A 21215-nucleotide genomic window follows, 5' to 3' on the forward strand; every position below is an offset into this window, starting at 1 on the left:
AAAAAGATAGATGAAGGAAATCATAAATAAGAAAAACACTGGTAACAGTGAATGCATAAAAGGGATGGTAGTTAAGACATCAGCTAGATCACTGACATAAAGACCTAGAAATACTAGTCTACCAATATCTATATTACAATTGTGTGTCCCTCCAAATATCAAGCTCCCCCCCCCCCCCCAGGAGAAAGGTGGTAGGAAAAAAAAAACTTACATCATCTTCATATCGAACATGGATGTTAGAAATTTTCACCTGAAGATTCTTTATCACCTGAGTGACCAATTTCTCTACAAAACTATCTTGTTTTTCCTCTTTTTGCTTTTCTAAATTAAAATAAAATTGAATATTAAGACTATAAAGAGATTTGTACACTTCATACGCAAAAAATGAAAACATTTATCAGGATAAGGCAGATCATCTCAAATAATGTGAACATAAAAGGAAAAATACAGCACACCTGCAAGCACAGAGGACAATTATCTAATGATTTTACCTGGGAAACTAAGACGTTACCCTAGGTAAAAGCTGGTGACTGGAAACTGCCATTACCCTTTGAGAGTAGTTGTAACCATGCCATAAAGTGGGAAAGACAGGGCTAGGGGCAAGAGCAACAAGCTGACATGTGGAATTTTCCTTTTGAAATCTCAGTCAATGTTTATGGAATTACTTTATACCTATTATTAAGCAGGTACAAAGTATCTATGGAACTGTCAAACAAGAATTTTTAAACAAGATTTCCATGTTGCCTGCACACATGTAGGGATTTTTAAAAAGTTACCAACAAAACAATCTCCACTAATATAAACAATGAGAATAGCTTAAACTTCAAAAACATGTTAAAGTGGAGGAAAAAAGCCTCAGATATAGTGTCACACTTCGCGACTTCAATAACATCACAAAAAAAAAAACCGTCCACCTTTAGATCTTCAAAACGTCTTGCAGCCAGTCCTACCATCGACAGTGACCAGCGTTTCACTAAAAAAAAAAAAAAAAGGCTTCATGGCATAAGGATCAAAACCTTCTGAAGAAAGGGGACATTTATTTCCTTTCCATCAGTGAAAAGTATAAAAAGGTTAAAAATATTTGAATCCCGTTTAGCCTTTCAGGCTGCGATATTTGGCAAGGAGATCTTGGCTATGATTAGGACTTCTAGTCAAAAGTTGGAATGGGAAGTAAGAACACCAAAGTGGAGGAAAGCATATGTGGGAAGATAACTGTTGAACTTGAATTGATTGCAATCAGAAATGGATGCATCAATTCAATTTCAACAGTTATCTCCCCACATATACCTTCCTCCACTTTGGTGTTCTTACTCTCCATTCCAACTTTTGACTAGCTGTGTTCACCCCAATATTCAAAAGCTAGACCAAATGGAAATGTCCATCTATGTGTTTCCAGACAAATGTAATAGATCATCATAGATACGTATTTCTGAATCTTTATTTTATTGGGCCCTTTTTCCCTTACGTCAATTTTTGCTTATCTTCATAATAATGGAAACAGGCCATCAATTGTTTCATGCTCTTCTCCTTGGAGTTTGGGTTCCAATGCTCTTGTATGTTCCTGTATGCTCCTATATGCTCTTTCCAGATGTATCTTACTGAATTTTCTTTCTGGGGGACAGACAGTAAATTTCCTGCAGGATTTGCAAACAGTCCTCTGGAGAGTGTCACTCTTGTAAAACCAAGGATCCAAAACATTACATAGTCATCTATTTTCCATATCATCTTGCTGGTCTCTGATGTCTTTACTTAAAAGCACTAGCTTATACAGTAGGGTTTGCCACAGAGCCACAGAATAAATCTGTTCCCCTATATTAATTTCAGTGCCACTTTGTGTTATTTTTCCCATTTTGATTGATGAAGTTCAGCAATATCATCCATCTTATATACAAGCGTCCACCGCAAGTTATTAGGCTTTTAACATAGATCCATTAGGTATTCTAAATTACCCGTCGGTAGCTTTCAACTGTAATGCATACTCAGTAAAGCTTTCTGCATATAGAAGTTAATGTATTTTCAAGACCTTGATCTCCATTTCTATGCTACCAGCCAATCCAGTATTCAGCTAAGTTAACCAGGGTGCTTCCAGTGAGCTTCAGCATTGCAAAGCAAAATATAAAGTTAAATTTATGAACAGTGGTGTGAAAGAAATGTTCCACTCTGGACTGGTCAGCTACATCTCTCACCAAGGCTGTACTTTCGGTGACTGCCATTCCTCAGATTCTGTAGCTACTTGAGCTCAGGACTGTACAGTATTAGAAATAAAGTCTGCCACACCACTTACAGCCCTGATACATCTGGCTCTGCTTCTATAATCCTGGTGTGCCTCTGTCTCCATCACTAGATATGTCCCCTCTTGGGTCCAATTCACCACCTTTCATTCTTGAGGGTCAGGTCCCGCATCTCTCAGCAGTATGGGAGGCTCCACCAGACCCTGAAGCAGCAGGTCCAATTACTCTAGCATGGCCTTCGGTGTCACCCAATAGACATGTTGCCAAGGAGAAAGAGCAACTCAAACCACCACTGCCGTACAACCATGAATCTCCAAAATGCCAGTCACACTATAGGTATTTAAAGCTCTATTGTGCAATGTCTGTAGGCAGGTAAGGTCTTCAAACTTTTATTGAGTTTGGCAGGGTAGAGGAGAAGCACTAGGATTATGCAGCCATCTTGGATCGTCATACTAGTGGTCATCCCCCTGCCCCCACCCTTTCTAACCTCCCACTTCAAGCTCTCTCCTTTCCCAATTCCCCCCACCTTCCACCTTCAGCCCATCTTCTCTCTGAAAATCCTAAGTTAATCTACTTAGATATTTAATAAGAAACCATCACCAGCTGCAAGAACCAGAATCCAGAGTGCATCTGCTGTTACCCTCCCCCATGGTACCCCAATATCTTTGTCTTGCTAGTCTAGTCCTGTACTAATAACTTGCCCCAAGCCCTTCTCTATACTCTTTAACCACTACAATTTATTACAACATTAATCACTGAAATGGAGAAAGGATGAAAACATTAGTTGATTACCTGATAATTTTCTTTCCTTTAGCCCCAAAGGATCAGTCCAGACAAATGGGTTGTGACCACTGCCAGCAGGTGAAGATATTGAATTCTAATGAGTTGCGCCTCAAACTCCTGCGCTTAGTAACCAAGCCAAGCCAGTATTTGATAAAGCAGTAAAAGTGACTTCCAGAGAAAAGGCTCCAGCCTCTACATAGAAAAATAACTATGAAATAAAGGGCAAATCTCATGCCTTAGAAATAATGGAACCAGAATACAAACACCCAAAATCAGTTAGAATCCGGAAAAACTGAAACCATCATAGAAGGGCAGGCTCTGAACTGATCCTTTCAGATAATTATCTAATGTTTCCTTCCATTACATCCCAAGGATCAGTCCAGACAAATGAGATGTACAAAAGCAATCCTTAAGAGGGGAGGGCCTGTGATACCCCTGCAGTGGGAACCATGACCCCGAAGGAAGCATCTGCTCAAGCAGACACATCCAAATGGTAATGCTTAACAAAGGAATGAGAAGACTATGTCACTGACAGACAGATAATCTGCCAACAAAACTGCCTTAGACTCTGCTAAAGAAGTCACCAAAGACCTGGCAGAATGAGCCTTGATGTACATGAGAGCAGATCTACACCTTAGAACATAAGCCGAAGAAATAGCCTCCTTAAGCCATCAAGCCACTGTTGCATTGGAAGCCGGCAAACCCTTCCAGGGACCTGCAAAGAGGACAAAAAGATGATCAGACCACATGAAATCATTGGTAGCGGTAAGATAGCGTATAAGGATGCGCTTCACATCCAACAGTCACAGAGAAGCATATTCTGCAGAATAGAAATCCCTGGAAAAAGAAAGAAAAAAAACAGTCTGACATGAAAAGGAGACACAATCTTTGGCAAAAAGGACAGAACTGTCCATATGAAAACTCTCAAGTCAGAAAAGTGGAGAAACAGATCCCTGTAAGAGAGAGCTTGAAGCTCTGAAACTCTCCGTGCTGATGAAATGGCAACTAGAAATATTATCTTTAAAGAAAGATCCATGATAGTTGCCGAAAGAAGGGGATCAAAGGGGTCCAACTGAAGAGCCTAAGAAACAATTGAAGACTCTACTGAGGACAAATACTGCGGAGAGGGGGATGCAAATAGTAACATAGTAACATAGTAGATGACGGCAGAAAAAGACCTGCACGGTCCATCCAGTCTGCCCAACAAGATAACTCATATTTGCTGCTTTTTGTGTATACCCTACTTTGATTTGTACCTGTGCTCTTCAGGGCACAGACCGTATAAGTCTGCCCAGCACTATCCCCGCCTCCCAACCACCCGCCCCCTCCTCCCAACCACCGGCTCCGGCACAGACCGCACAAGTCTGCCCAGCACCATCCCCACCTCCCAACCACCAGCCCCGCCTCCCAACCCCGGCTCCGGCACAGACCGTACAAGTCTGTCCAGCACTATCCCCGCCTCCCAACCACCAGTCCCGCTGCCCACCACCGGCCCTGGCACAGACCGTACAAGTCTGTCCAGCACTATCCCCGCCTCCCAACCACCAGCCCCGCCTCCCGATCCTGACTAAGCTCCTGAGGATCCATTCCTTCGGCACAGGATTCCTTTATGCTTATCCCACGCATGTTTGAATTCCGTTACCGTTTTCATTTCCACCACCTCCCGCGGGAGGGCATTCCAAGCATCCACTACTCTCTCCGTGAAAAAAATACTTCCTGACATTTTTCTTGAGTCTGCCCCCCTTCAATCTCATTTCATGTCCTCTCGTTCTACCACCTTCCCATCTCCGGAAAAGGTTCGTTTGCGGATTAATACCTTTCAAATATTTGAACGTCTGTATCATATCACCCCTGTTTCTCCTTTCCTCCAGAGTATACATGTTTAGTTCAGCAAGTCTCTCCTCAAACGTCTTGTAATGCAAATCCCATACCATTCTCGTAGCTTTTCTTTGCACCGCTTCAATTCTTTTACATCCTTAACAAGATACGGCCTCCAAAACTGAACACAATACTCCAGGTGGGGCCTCACCAACGACTTATACAGGGGCATCAACACCCCCTTTCTTCTGCTGGTCACACCTCTCTCTATACAGCCTAACATTCTGTATGTGAAGAATGAGGGGGATGCAAATGAGTGACTCCCTTGAAGAATTGCACTATATCAGGGTGAGCAGCCAATTAAGTGTTCTATATCTTGCTTCTATGACACACCAATGTTGCCACCTGAACCTTGAGAGAATTGAATCCCTCCTGAAGGATAAAAGTTGAGAAAAGGAAGCACGAAATGGAGAATCACCATTCTGTGCAGACCAGCTCTCAAACGTTCTTCATACTCTAGCATAAGACTAAGAAGCAGACTGCTTTCAGGCTTTCAGCAAGGTAGTAATAACATTCGCGTAACCCTTCTTCCTCAATCATGCCCTCTCAAGAGCTAGTCCATAAGACCAAAGTGGAAGAGATCCTCCATAAGTACTGGACCATGGTACAATAAGCCAGTCTGTGAAGGCAGAGTCAACTGAGGAGCAATTTGAAAACGGATGAGGTCGCATACCAAGAACGTCTGGACCAGTCCGGAGCTATAAGAACGACCTTCAGGGGATGATGCGCTATCCTGTGCAACATCCTTCCCACGAAAAGCCACAGAGGAAACATGTAAAGGAGACCAGCCAAGGCTGTACTAGATCATCCATTCCTAGGGAGTCTCTCTCCCTGAAGCAGCTGTAGAATCTGTGTACTTGCACATTGAGTCTGGATGCTATAAGGTTCAGAACCAGAAGGCCCCACTGTGTGAAAAGAGGCAAAATGCAGTCTTTTGACAGTTGCCATTCCCCCGGGTCCAGAGACACACTGCTGAGGAAATCCGCTTGCAAGTTCAGTGAACCTTATATGCAAGACGCTGAAATAATCGGAATGTTTAATTCTGCCCACTGAAAAAGGACAACGCACCTCCTGGGCTAGAGATACTCTTTCTTCCTCCTTGTCTGTTCATGTAAGATACAGCAGTGACATTGTCCGAGAGCATGTGCACCAGCCTCCCACGAAGAAGAGGCGAAAAAGCTAGTAGAGTTTTCCAGACAGCTTGAAGTTCCAATCTGTTGATGGACCAGGAAGTCTCCACTCTTGCCCAGCGGCCCTGTGCAGAATGGAGGAGATAATGGGCTTCCCATCCAAAGACACTGGAATCGGAGGTGAGAACACACCAACTGAAAGTCTGTAAGGGCAACCCCACCTCAGTGTGCGCAGGGAGAAGCCATCAAATCAGACTCCATCTGGCTTGAGGTGTCCATTGCACCAGCTGGTCATTAAGTCACAGAGACTGGAGACCACCGCTTCAACAGGGACAACTGTAGGGACCGTATGTGGTACTTCACCCAAGGCAGAACATCCAAAGTTGCAGCCACAGAACCAAGAACCTAAGCATAATCCCACACCCGTGGGCAGGGAAGAGAAAGCCTGAGGATTTGCTGTTTGAGCATGAGCTGACTATGCTGAGGCAGGAAAACCTTCCCCACCTGGGTACTGAAGCACACTCCCAGAAACGCCAGGATCTGTGTGGGGATAAGATGACTTTTGCTGTAATTCACCACCCAACCCAGTGCAGAAAGAAGAGACAGGACTGTCTGTGTACTGCGAAGAATTCTCTTGATATGAAGGTGCCCAAATAACCCAATTGTCCAGGTTAAGGATGTACCTGGATTCCTTGTCGGCAAAGAAAGGCTGCTACCACCACCATAACTTTTGAAAATGTGCGAGGTGAAGTGACGAGGCCAAAAGGCATGGCCTTGAATTGAAAATGATCTCCCAGGATCACAAACCGGAGAAATTTCCTGTGAGGAGGCCATTGGGATATGAAAATAACCCTCACTGAAATCCAATGAGGTGAAACACTCGCCTGAGGCTATGACAGAACAAAGAGTCTCCATGTGGAAGCGCAGGAAAGGAAGCCACAAAGAATTCACCACAGCACACAGGAGCCGCTATCCCACCTGCTGGAGATAGGGAGTACTAGCTTGGTTGCTAAGTGCAGGAGCTTGTGAGGAACAACTCCTTAGAGTTCTCTATCTCCACCTGCTGGCAGATGGTCACAACCCATTTGTCTGGACTGATCCTTGGAACATAATTGTTATCATCTGCTCCAGGTCCTTACTTCTGAGAGGTGTGAAAAGAGGATCAGTGCCCAAGAACACAGAATTGCACCTCCTGTGAAAGAAGGGGCACAGACTCTATGCACTGCAGAACTCCTACATGGGAAGGATTGTGACCCATGCACACACTGCAGCTCCCATACAGAAAGAAGCCCAGCCCACAGGCTCTCTTTAGTTCCTATGTGGTAAGGGGGGAGACCTCACACCCTGTCACAGTTCCCACATAGGCTTCAAAACACTGGTACATGAACCTCACAACCTTCATTTCCTGTCAGGAAGAGTCCAGATGTCAGTAGTCTCCCAACTGGTTGCCCCAAAAAGTTACTAATTGGTACTTTGTTGCCCTCAAGCTCAGCTGCCTTATTGGTCAGTATGATTTACTCTCCACCCAATCAGTTTGCACACTTCAAAAATCAGACCCTGCAGAAGTGGTTAGGTGCTCTTCTTAATTCCACCACGACACACTTGATTATTCTGAGATCCCATTTGAGGTAATCACTCACAGTTTAAGAAACCACTGGTCTAAAGTATCGATTTCTGACTACTAGTTTCAACTCCACAAGATCAGACCTTGTTACAAACAAATTTGCAGTGATATACAAAGATCCCCTGGAAGGGAAAGCAAAGGTGAAGTAGTATAGGTTTCATTTATTGCCATAAAGGTATTAACGTCACCTCATTGACCTATAAGTTATACACTAAAGGAGATGCAAAAAAAAAAAAAATAAAACATTTCGAACATAATTGGTTATTTAAGTAATTTGATAAAGCCAAAATGCTAAAGTTCCATGAAATTACTTTTTGCACATTCATTCAGTTATAGCACAGTACAAATACACCAGGAGTTATGGAATTAAGCGCCTCAACAATAACCTACTGATTTTAATTAGGGCTGCAGATTTAATGCGATTAACACATTAAAACTTTTAACGTGTGGCAAGATTTTTAAATTGTGATTAATGCAGAAGGCACACTGCCTAACACCTATCACTCCCTGCCCCCACACCACCCGAACCTTGTCCACTTATCTGGCAGCATTGAAGATGCTCCTTCCAGCTGGGGCAGGCCTCTTTCCTTCTGCTGCAGCCTGCCCACCAGAAACAGGAAGTTGCATCAAAGGAGGCGGGTCACAGAAGGAAGGAGGCCTGCGACACTGGAAAGAGCATCTTCAATGCTGCTGGACAGACAGGCAAGGTTTGCAATGCGGGGGTGGGGGGGGGTGTCAGAGGGAGTGCCGAGCAGCTATAAGGCTCTGGTATCCTGGGTAGGGGGGGAGGAAAAGGTGATTATGTGCGGGACCCCAATTAATTCTTTAAAAGTTCTTTTTATTTCGGTGCCTTAAGGTGATTCAGTCTTTATACTTAAAAGCAATGAACCATGGGGAAATTCATAACATAGAAATTGTGGATTAGCGAAAAATTCATAACATGAAAATTGTGGATTAGCGAAAAATTCATAACATGAAAATTGTGGATTAGCGAATTAAGAGGTCTGTTTACAAAGCCGCGCTAGCACCTGTCCTGGCACTAATGCCGGCAGAGCCCATTCACTCTGGATGGGCTTCTGTCGATATTAGCACAGATTAGTAAACAGGAGTGTAAATCTTTTGCTAGACCAAAAAAGTCCCAGAGCTTTTATGTTATTCATTGAAAAATAAAAATTAACTGTCTTTTGCACTATAACCATTAGATAAGTATTACTGTTATGCTGTATGTAATTATTTTCTTACCTGCATTTGGCAGCTGCTAATACACGATGTACTTCTAGACATGAATAGTGTAGTATAGGGGTTCCCCCCACCAATATATTTTATTGAATTTTATAAGGACAACAAATAAAGTACAGCATAACAATGCAATGGCCAACTATAAATCTACAGCAATCTAACATCTGAGAAGTCATATAACAGTCATCAAGGCAAGTAGTTCCTTTAATGTGAATAAACCCGGGATGGCTAAGAAGAATGTAATGTTCCAGAATGGATAATGGAAAGTAACTCATTTTTTTAAGGCCCAAGGCAAATGAAACAGAATGAATTTACCTTGGCCCAGATGACATAGTACAATAGATACAATTACTGTAACGTATGTTATTTTATCACACACACTTCTTAATGCTGGGACTGCTGCTTTTTAACATATTTATAAATGACCTAGAGATGGGAGTAACTCGTGAAGTAAATAAATTTGCTGATGACACAAAGTTATTCAAAGTCGTTAAATCGCGGAAGGATTGTGAAAAATTAGAAGAGGACCTTACGAGACTGGGCGTCTAAATGGCTGATGACGTTTAATGTGAGCAAGTGCAAAGTGATGCATGTGAGAAAGAGGAACCCGAATTATAGCTACGTCATGCAATGTTCCTCGTTAGGAGTCACGGACCAAGAAAGGGATCTAGGTGTCGTCGTTGATGATACGTTGAAACCTCCTGCTCAATGTGCTGCTGCGGCTAAGAAAGCAAATAGAATGTTAGGTATTATTAGGAAAGGAATGGAAAACAAAAATGAGGATGTTATAATGCCTTTGTATCACTCCATGGTGCGACTGCACCTCGAATATTATGTTCAATTCTGGTCACCGCATCTCAAAAAGATATAGTGGAATTAGTAAAGGTGCAGAAAAGGGCGACGAAAATGATAAAGGGGATGGGATGACTTCCCTATGAGGAAAGGCTAAAGCGGCTAGGGCTCTTCAGCTTGGAGAAAAGGCGGCTGAGGGGAGATATGATAGAGGTCTATAAAATAGTGAGTGGAGTTGAACGGGTAGATGTGAAGCATCTGCTTACGCTTTCCAAAAATACTAGGACTAGGGGGCATGTGATGAAGCTACAATGTAGTAAATTTAAAACAAATCGGAGAAAGTTTTTCTTCCCTCAACGTGTAATTGAACTCTGGAATTCGTTGCCAGAGAATGTGGTAAAGGTGGTTAGCTTAGCGGAGTTTAAAAAAGGTTTGGACGGCTTCCTAAAGGAAAAGTCCATAAACCATTATTAAATGGACTTGGGGAAAATCCACTATTTCTGGCATAAGCAGTATAAAATGTTTTGTAATTTTTTGGGATCTTGGCGGGTATTTGTGACCTGGATTGGCCACTGTTGGAAACAGGATGCTGGGCTTGATGGATCTTTGGTCTTTCCCAGTACGGCAATACTTATATACTTATGTGTTAGTAACTCTAGCTGTAAGCTTGTACCTGAGGAAGGGGGGGTGAAAGGACTTGGGCAAGATCACAAGACACTGTTGCAGGATTTGAACCCTGGCTTCCCTGGTCCTTAGCCAGCAGCTCTAACCACTAGGCCAGTGGTTCCCAAACCTGGTCCTGGAGGCACCCCAGCCAGTCAGGTTTTCAGAATACCCACAATGAGTATTCATATAAGAGATTTGCATGCAGCGGAGGCAGTGAGTGCAAATCTCTATCATTTATATTCATTGTGCATATCCTCAAAACCTGACTGGCTGAGGTGCCTCCAGGATCAGGTTTGGGAAACCACTGTACTAGGCAATTCCATCACTATGTAAGAGCGAGTCCCTGCTATTTGTAGCTTACAGTGTAGTCGAGACAAAAACAAAAGAGTCTGTGAATTAAATACGTGTAGAAAAAATTTCTAAAATTAGAGAACCTTACAACCCGTCTAACTTTAACCGTGCGATTAATCGTAATTAAAATTTTGAATCTTCCTGCAGCCCTAATTTTATTAGCTCCCGGAAGAGATACATGCTTAATCTGCTGCAACTACAAATTCACAGAAATCTCACTTTTAATCTCATCAAGGTACAGTGGTGGAAATAAGTGGAATGGATCGGGTGGATGTGAAGCGACTGTTCACGCTATCCAAAAATACTAGGACTAGAGGGCATGAGTTGAAGCTACAGTGTGGTAAATTTAAAACGAATCGGAGAAAATTTTTCTTCACCCAACGTGTAATTAGACTCTGGAATTCGTTGCCGGAGAACGTGGTACGGGCGGTTAGCTTGACGGAGTTTAAAAAGGGGTTAGATAGATTCCTAAAGGACAAGTCCATAGACCGCTATTAAATGGACTTGGAAAAATTCCGCATTTTTAGGTATAACTTGTCTGGAATGTTTTTACGTTTGGGGAGCGTGCCAGGTGCCCTTGACCTGGATTGGCCACTGTCGGTGACAGGATGCTGGGCTAGATGGACCTTTGGTCTTTCCCAGTATGGCACTACTTATGTACTTATGTACTTATCCCTTGCTGATTTTGTAAGTTTGCCCACTGACAAAGACATGAGCAGCCCATAATTGAAGGGTAGGTTATTGGTAACAGTGAGAGATAGCACATCACAAATTAAATCCGGAAAATCACATTGTGGAAAGCATATGAATTTATTTGCATTCTGCAGAGGGAAATAAGTATTTAATCCCTCTGGCAAACAAGACCTAATACTTGGTGGCAAAACCCTTGTTGGCAAGCACAGCGGTCAGACGTCTTCTGTAGTTGATGATGAGGTTTGCACACATGTCAGGAGGAATTTTGGTCCACTCCTCTTTGCAGATCATCTCTAAATCATTAAGAGTTCTGGGCTGTCGCTTGGCAACTCGCAGCTTCAGCTCCCTCCATAAGTTTTCAATGGGATTAAGGTCTGGTGACTGGCTAGGCCACTCCATGACCCTAATGTGCTTCTTCCTGAGCCACTCCTTTGTTGCCTTGGCTGTATGTTTTGGGTCATTGTCGTGCTGGAAGACCCAGCCACGACCCATTTTTAAGGCCCTGGCGGAGGGAAGGAGGTTGTCACTCAGAATTGTACGGTACATGGCCCCATCCATTCTCCCATTGATGCGGTGAAGTAGTCCTGTGCCCTTAGCAGAGAAACACCCCCAAAACATAACATTTCCACCTCCATGCTTGACAGTGGGGACGGTGTTCTTTGGGTCATAGGCAGCATTTCTCTTCCTCCAAACACGGCGAGTTGAGTTCATGCCAAAGAGCTCAATTTTTGTCTCATCTGACCACAGCACCTTCTCCCAATCACTCTCGGCATCATCCAGGTGTTCACTGGCAAACTTCAGACGGGCCGTCACATGTGCCTTCCGGAGCAGGGGGACCTTGCGGGCACTGCAGGATTGCAATCCGTTATGTCGTAATGTGTTACCAATGGTTTTCGTGGTGACAGTGGTCCCAGCTGCCTTGAGATCATTGACAAGTTCCCCCCTTGTAGTTGTAGGCTGATTTCTAACCTTCCTCATGATCAAGGATACCCCACGAGGTGAGATTTTGCGTGGAGCCCCAGATCTTTGTCGATTGACAGTCATTTTGTACTTCTTCCATTTTCTTACTATGGCACCAACAGTTGTCTCCTTCTCGCCCAGCGTCTTACTGATGGTTTTGTAGCCCATTCCAGCCTTGTGCAGGTGTATGATCTTGTCCCTGACATCCTTAGACAGCTCCTTGCTCTTGGCCATTTTGTAGAGGTTAGAGTCTGACTGATTCACTGAGTCTGTGGACAGGTGTCTTTCATACAGGTGACCATTGCCGACAGCTGTCTGTCATGCAGGTAACGAGTTGATTTGGAGCATCTACCTGGTCTGTAGGGGCCAGATCTCTTACTGGTTGGTGGGGGATCAAATACTTATTTCCCTCTGCAGAATGCAAATAAATTCATATACTTTCCACAATGTGATTTTCCGGATTTAATTTGTGATGTGCTATCTCTCACTGTTACCAATAACCTACCCTTCAATTATGGGCTGCTCATGTCTTTGTCAGTGGGCAAACTTACAAAATCAGCAAGGGATCAAATACTTATTTCCACCACTGTATATATGGAGGTCTAGTTTATTTGAAGTTACAGACCTAGAATGGCAAAACACCATCACTCATTCTATAGCTTTCTCCTCCCTGCAAACAAAACCAATTACCTTTGTCAGCCACCTTTTGTTTTGCATCTTCTATCCTTTGTAGTTGTCGCTGTCTTGCTTCAAGGAATTGTTTTTCTTCTTTTTCAGCATCATATTTTATGCCTACAAAAAATCATTTTAAAAATATTACTGAAACATAAAGCCCTAATACTAAATGAAGAGATGAACTTGATCTAAAATGGTATGGGAATAATTTAAAATTCATTATGTTTTCCTAGATACATATAGGGCCTAATTGGATTTGCTCTCACTTTATGCTCTTAATAGATCAGGTCTACAGTATGCTATTCCAATATGCTTGCATTTAAAATTAGGTAGGTCTAAAACCTAATGGGAGAAAGAAATTGTAAACATTCAAATTAAATCTTTTTAAAAAACCACAAACACACACAAATGAGAAGTTTTTTTCTTAAATATTAAAAACTTACTGGCTATAGGCACTATAAGCAAGTAAACTCCATCCAGAACTGCTTCCACAGGTTGCGTGTACAGGTTTTTCCATGGGATTTTCAGATCAAGATTACCTTCATAAAATAAAATAAAAAATAAAAAACAAAATTCCCGTAAGTTCTAAAATGCAAATCTAACAAAGTATCCAGGACAGAAATGTGTTTGCTATAAAAGCTTCCAGTTGGTCAAGGCCACCAAGTAAGTCTGATAATAAAAGCTAGTCACATTCATTAACAAAAGAGCTTTGCAACAGGAAAATAACATAGTAAGAACAATAATTTTAAACACTAACCCCCCCATTTACTAAGCTGCACTTGCGGCTGCTGTGCGCTAATGCCCACACAGGTCATTCACTTTGGATGGGCTGTGTCGGCACTGCCACCCAGCCTAGTAAACAGGGGGGTAATTCTGCTACAGAACAAATATATTACAAGAAGCCATTCTCATCAACACCTCAAATTCTGATCCTTTCCAGTGTAGCCATGACTTGCCATACTGGGTCAGACCAAGAGTACATCTAGATCAGCATCCTGTTCCCCAACAGTGGCCAATCCAGGTCATAAGTACTTGGCAGGATCCCAAAAGAAGCAAGATTCCATGCTAATTATAACCAGGGATGAGCAGCAGATTTCTTCAGGTTATCTTAATGTATAGGCTTTTCTTCCAGGAATTTATCCAAACCTTTTTTAAACCCAGCTACATTAATGCCTTTTACAACATCCTCCAATAAGCTTCAAAACTTAACTTAAGCACTGAGTAAAAAAAAATATTTTGTCGGATTTTAATTTTGCCATTTAGTAACTTCATGCACGTCCCCTATAGTTTTTGTACTTTTTAAAGAGAAAATTCATGTTTACCCATTCCACTCCAATGAGCATTTTTGTATCCCCCTTGAGCCTTCTCTTCTCCAAGGTGAAGAGCACCAACCTCTCTAATCTTTCCTTATACAAGCAATATTCCATCCCAGTAATCATTTTGGTCTGTACCTTTTCTAATTCTGTAATATCTTTTTTTTTTGAGTGGCAGCAGCCAGAAATGCACACAATGGCATGATATTATTTATGCAGAAGCAAGGGTGTAGCATGATGAACAGGATGCTTCCAAGCACAACCAAGGAGACGAAAGATGGAAAAAATGTCCTTTAATAGTAGGTAAGTCTTACTTACTGTGTCTTATCTACTATTAAAGGACATTTTTTCCATCTCTCGTGTCTTTGGTTGTACTTGGAAGCATCCTGTTGAACACACTACTCCCTTGCTTCTGCATTCCTCTTGTAGCAGTTTCTCCACTTTCGTGGTTGTTTGCTATTTATTTATTTATGGCATTTCTATCCTACATTAGCCCAAGTGGAACTCAATGTTTCAATCTCTATCCCTTTCTTAGTTAGCATTCTGTTTGCTGTTTTGGTTGCCACACACTGAAGATTTCAATGTGGTGTCTGATAACACCCAGATCCTTTTCCTAGGTGTTAACTCCTGATGATGAACTAAGCATTGTGTAGCTATAATTTGAGTTATTCTTCTCTATGTTCATCACTTTCACTTGTCCATGTTAAATTTCATCTGTCAGTTGGGAAGCCCAATTTTCTAGTATCTCAATGTGGTCGTGCAATTTCTCACAAAAACGCAAGTTTCACAGCTCAAAATCATTTTGTCTCATCTGCAAACTTGATCACTTCATCCCTTATTCCCATTTTCAGATCATTTATAAATATGCTAAAAAGCAACAGTTTCAGTACAGATCTCTACAGTGCTCCACTATTTACCTTCCTCCTTTGAAAGAGCTGGCTACCTAACCCTATATTCTGTTTTCTATCTTTTAATCCACAAAAGGACACTACATACTATCCCATGTTTTTTTTTCTTTACTTTCCTCAGGAGGTTCTCATGAGGGTCTGTGAAAAGCTTTCTGAAAATCTATGTACACTACATCAACTTTATCCATGCCTTCAAAAAAGTAGATCAAGGCAAGATTTCCTTTGGCTGTGCTCCTTGTTTTGGAATATAAATATGTGAGGGCCCTTGCTCATTCTCTGTCTTAATATACTCTGTGCTATGACTTTGTATATTGAGATAGATAGAAAAACAAGGGTTAACCCCCGTACCACTAATTTGCTAACATTACTACCACCTAAATTCTAAATAATTTCCCTTAAAACCCCCTTACCATCACCGGAAGTATTATCCCAATGAATATCTCCACTAAACAGCCATAGTGGTGTACAGAATACCTTAAGAGTGAAAATCAAACCATACAGGGAAGCCCCACTTAAGATGGGAACTCTTTCTTCAGTAGTCAGTGTCTCTTTTTAAAATGATTCCAGGCTACTATACTTGAAGGCAGTGAGAAGGCTCAACAAACATCCTAAAACCTCTTAAATATAGCAAGGTCCTGGATAAACAGTGTCATCCAGTGGCAAGCCAGTTTGATACATGATGCTATAATTAGTACCATCACCATTCTCTGTACACTCTCTAAGAATCCCCCTGGTAAAATCTAAAGCAAACATACTTTTGGGTCAGATGGGAACATTCTCCCAGATATACCCATTAGCATACATGCACAATTTTCCCATGAAGACTGAACTTGAGGGCAGTTCCAACACAAATGGAAGAGAATACCCCATTACTTTCAACATTTAGATATGTTTACTTACTATATCCTATATAATAATTCTCACCTCCAACGTTCTGACTTGCCTGGGACCGTGGCTCATTCTGAGTTGGTCTGCTAGGCTCCGTAGATCAGGTTGACATCACCACAGCCATTATGATGTCAACTTCAGAACCCGGGGGGGGGGGGGGGGGGGGGAACATGCCTCACAGCTGATCCATGTCCAGAGGAGGGTCACTGGACACGGGTGGCTGGAGGGGGGGGCAGGGGAGAGAGGAGGGTCACTGGACACGGGTGGCTGGAGGGGGGGCAGGGGAGAGAGGAGGGTCGCTGGACATGGGTGGCTGCAGGGGGGAGAGGAGTGTCGCTGGACATGGATGGCTGCAGTGGGCGCAGGGGGAGAGGAGGGTTGCTGGACACTGGTGGCTGCAGGGGGGGGGGTCGCTGGACATGGGTGGCTGCAGGGGAGCCGAGGAAAACCTTGCTAGCGCCCATTTCATTTGTGTCAGAAACGGGCTTTTTTTTACTAGTTTGGATATATTTTGCAAAGCTTCTGTGGTATAAAATACCATCTAAACAGCAATTTCATCCACTAGGTTGGCAGAAATTGATATCACGTAAGGTTTTTCTGTCATTGCCTGCCACTATTAATGCCAAATACTTCCTCCAATCTTCCTCCTACATAAACTTGATGCTTCAGCTTAGTCTCAGTAATCTCAGGGTCTTACATACGCTAGCCAATAGTCCCCTTTGACCCAACCCCCCCTACTCTTTAGTACAAGCTCAAATGGGGTAAACAAAGAATACTGCTTTCACTGACGTAGACAAGACAGTGCTTCATACCTGTAAATAAATGTAAAACACTGTGCTTTCTAGTCAAAGTTCCTCTTGCAATATTTCAAAAGGTTTCAGAAATATGACTTCATACAGTTGACCGAATCTAGAAAGAATTCTACTGGACCAATGGTCCATTCCCTACTTTGAGATCCTCGAGTAGTGCTATACTAAGTACCCAATGTGGTAAATCTCGAGATCCTTTTAGACTAGTTTGTCCCTGTCCCATCCCTGCGGGCTCTGTCCTAATCTGTTCTGTTTTCACAGATGAAAGGCTGGGGTTCATTCCTGTCCCTGAAGAGGACACTATACCATAGGGATTCCTAAGATAGGCCCAGGGAGAGCCTATAGGTGGTTGGATGGGATGGGAGAGTGGTGGAATGCGATCACCAGGAAAGAGTGGGGGGGTGGGATTTCAGGCCAGTTTCGGTGATGAATCGGAAACCAAAGCCGAAGTTTAGTCAGCCTCTAAATTTTGATAGTATCTTATAAAATGATAGCTTACTTGAGCAACTGTCAGCTTCCTTCAGGTTCTAGTTTAAAAAGGAGGAAAAAGAAGCTTTTAAAATGTCAGTGCCAGCAGCCTGGTTCCAATCCTGCTTAAAATGGAGCTGATCTTTTCAGAATAGGCTCTGCTTTCCCAGAATGTGGCCCAATTCTCAATAAATCTAAATCCCTCTTCCCTGTATCATTTCATCTACCCCATTCAGAACTCAGAATGCCTCTTGTGTTCTACACATAGAAAAGGAGGCCACTTAAAGTTCCCAGAAGGTTCTGGATTTCAACTTTCTAGCTAAACAGCCTAAATTTGGCTCCAGAAATTTCCTCAATTTCCCCTATGTCACTGGTACCCACATATACCAGGACAGCCAGCATCTTCCCAGCACTGTCTAAAGTCTTATCTAGGTGACACACAAGGTCCACCACCTTCACACTAAGTAGACAAGTGACACAGCAATCCTCACGCCTATCAGTCGAATCCTCCCTTGGTGCAAGAGAATAAGGCAAGCCCCTGCAGGGCAGGTTCTGGCTAAAGGATGCCTTCCTACCTCACAAAGATGATAGATACTCTCAGATGACCTCTCTCCTTCAAGGCAGCCCAGAAGTAGGCTCTCTCTACTGTGTCCCTGTAGGACTTCTCTATACACCTGTTTGCCTCAGCTCCAAGTCTATTCATCTTGCCTCCAGAGATCAAATTTCTTCAACAAGAGCCAGATGCTCTTTGCACCGAGTGCACACATATGACCTCTCACCAACTGGGAGATAATCATACATGTGGCATAATGTAAACAACTGGATAGTACCATTTCACTACTGCACTGTCTGCATTTTAAGTACAGGGGAGTTGTTTACTTATTTGAAGTTTAAGGGAGTAGGGATATTTAAACTAATATAAACAACTTTAAGCTTATTTGATACATTTTATGTTTGCTTCTCTGTGACCTGCAAATTTGTTGTTTCTGGTGAATCACTTGCTGATGAAAATATCTGTCATGACAAAATTTCCCTCTTGTCCTCTTAATTGGGATAACTGGGACAGATAGGAAAGAAGACTTAACTAAGGAGGAAGAATTTAAAACCCTTTAAACCCAATCTTATACCCACCTTTTAATGATGTTCTCTGTTTAGGTCATACATTTGAACTAGTCAATGGAGCACAAGTTAACTTGCTATGTAGGAAACTGAAAAGAGCATAACAGATTATGACAGCTCACACTTTGAATTACTGCCATACTTAGGGGGTGGGGGGTTCAAAGCAGTCTTGTCCTGCTCATGCTTTCAGTTCATCCAGAACTGGGGCCAAAATCCACCATAAATTTCATTCACAACTGTTTAGGAATCTTTATTCTGAACAAGAATATATTACCCAGTAGACTGGAACAATTGCAGAAAAATAGCTTCAAGAATTTTAAATACAAACATTGCAATGAAAATTTGAATTATAAACAGTAATGGTTGCTGCGTTTTATCTTCAAGTATTATACACAGTGGAAAGCGCCTGAGCTTTTAAGCACGGCTGTTATTGTGTATTTTAAAGCAGCAGTGTCTTAGACATACATCCAAGGTAACTGTTAAAAAAAAAAAAATCCTTCACCTTCAGAAGATTTCTATATTTCTTTTATTTTTAATCATTTCTCTTTTTGGAGGTCAGCCTTGCTAAGAACAAGTCCAACCACTCTCTATTTCTTCCCAGGATCTGCAATCTTCCTACGCCAGTTCTCTGCAGTCTGTTTTGTCAGTAAGAATACATCTTACAGAACTAGAAATTTGAAAATCTGAGACATGCATATACTATTAAATATACTTTTCAGTCAACATCTCTTAAAATCATACTACAATACAAAATAGCAAGAGAGGCATTTATCAATTGTTCATATGCTTTTTACAAATTGAGTGCCACATTTTCAATAGAACTACACAAGCAAATGATGTGGGTGTATCCTCCTACTTCAGGGTGAGAGTAAAGCACGTGGTTGCTAAATTCTGACATCCCTTAAGAGGATAATAACTCAAGCCACACAATGGTTTCAAAGGAAAAGCTATGCACCCAGGGAGAGTATATAACAAACAAGGGTTGTGGGTAGAGCAACAAGAGCAGGATTAACAAAACAAAAACTCTGTTTGCGTTCTTTCATCTAAAAGAAAAGCTAGAAAGCAGAAATGTGTCTGAAAGTAAATTATACAGCTAGAGAAGGTCTTGACAAAATTTTCTTTCAATGTGGGAGACAACAACCAGACTTCTTTTGCTCCCACCAAGAGTGGGAGGGGGACCCCCGAGGTCTGCCACAGTTCTTTCAGAAGCTGATTCACTGAGACTAATTTTTCCACTCTTTGGGTAAAGAAAGCTTACTAAGTCAAGCTCTTAATTTGCCATCACTGAACACTGTTGGGAGAAGCCAGCAGCTGCCCTCCTAAGCGTGCTGTCATTACGATGTCTGAGCTCACTGGTAAAGCAAAGAGACACCTCTCTCTTTTTCAGTACCTATCCACTCACTGTCCCATGTCCTCCCCTCCACAGCTAGCTATCAATCCCTCAATATGCAGCAGTCAGCAAGTTTGTTGTTTACCCCTCATTTTGCTGTCTGCCTCTGCTGCTGAACAAACCAATGCTCTCCTGCAGTCTGTACTATGCAGTTCTGCGTTCAATAAGTGCAAACATGCTTAAATGTATCCCAGCACCCAAAGAAAAAATTTTAACCAAAAGCAAGTTGTCACTGAGGAGTCAATGTGCCTTTGGTTAAAAAGTTTTTCTTTGGGCATTGGGATACTTTAAGTATGTTTTGATGTGTGCCCTCACTTTGACATTTGCCTCAACTTAGTGAATTCAATACGCGTGAGGCATCTGATACAGGAACTCCCTACTGGTCTCATGTCTTCTGAAACCAGCAGGCAGTTCCTCCACTGCACAGCTCAAACTGGAAAGGTAAAATTATGTATAATCATACCTGATAATTTTCTTTCCATTAATCATAGCTGATCAATCCATAGACTGGTGGGTTGTGTCCATCTACCAGCAGGTGGAGATAGAGAGCAAACTTTTGCCTCCCTATATGTGGTCATGTGCTGCCGGAAACTCCTCAGTATGTCGATATCAAAGCTCCATCCGCAGGACTCAGCACTTAGAGAATTACACCCACGAAGGGACACTCTGCCCAGCTCACCACCGCCGAAACGGGGGAGGGGAATTAACCCAGCTCATCCCCACACAAGTGGGGGAGGGGAATCCGTCCGGCTCATCCCCGCGGAGCGGGGGAGGGACACCACACCCGCCGATGCGGGGGGATCTGGCTTATCCTGCAACCGCAACCGCGGGAGGAGCTGACTGACCCTAACACCGCCGAAGCGGGAAGGGTACAAAACTGCCCTACAGCCGCACGAAGCGGGAGGGAGTGCCGGCAGAATTTATGTCTCAATCCAGCCCCGTAAAACGGGGGGGAGAGGAATGCAGCAGCTCACTGTAACACAAACTCGTCTCAACTCTTGAAGAATCCAAGTGAAAAAACTTGAACACGAAGTCTTTCTGAAGTAACTGAAGACTAAACTTGAACCTGAAATGCAACCAGAATAAAAACAGTACAGATATCTGGGAGGGGCTATGGATTGATCAGCTATGATTAATGGAAAGAAAATTATCAGGTATGATTATACATAATTTTACCTTCCATATCATCAAGCTGATCAATCCATAGACTGGTGGGATGTACCGAAGCAGTACTCACCCAGGGCGGGACATTGAAATCCCTGACCGCAACACTGAAGCTCCAAACCGGGCCTCCGCCC

The 21215-nt window shown here is 42.7% G+C and overlaps 1 protein-coding gene across 1 annotated transcript in view; it reads right to left on the reverse strand.

Annotated features, from left to right (window-relative positions):
• Positions 1 to 21215, reverse strand: part of VPS13A (vacuolar protein sorting 13 homolog A) — a 556982-nt gene that overhangs the window by 469586 nt on the left and 66181 nt on the right. The window contains exons 4-6 of the mRNA XM_030193720.1: positions 13466 to 13561; positions 13038 to 13139; positions 212 to 321 (exon numbers count right to left, since the gene is read on the reverse strand). Coding sequence (XP_030049580.1) covers positions 212 to 321; positions 13038 to 13139; positions 13466 to 13561 — 308 coding nt within the window. The remainder of the gene's footprint in view (positions 1 to 211; positions 322 to 13037; positions 13140 to 13465; positions 13562 to 21215) is intronic.

The sequence above is a fragment of the Microcaecilia unicolor genome, chromosome 2 (genome assembly GCF_901765095.1).
Source record: "Microcaecilia unicolor chromosome 2, aMicUni1.1, whole genome shotgun sequence".
Taxonomy (NCBI): domain Eukaryota; kingdom Metazoa; phylum Chordata; class Amphibia; order Gymnophiona; family Siphonopidae; genus Microcaecilia; species Microcaecilia unicolor.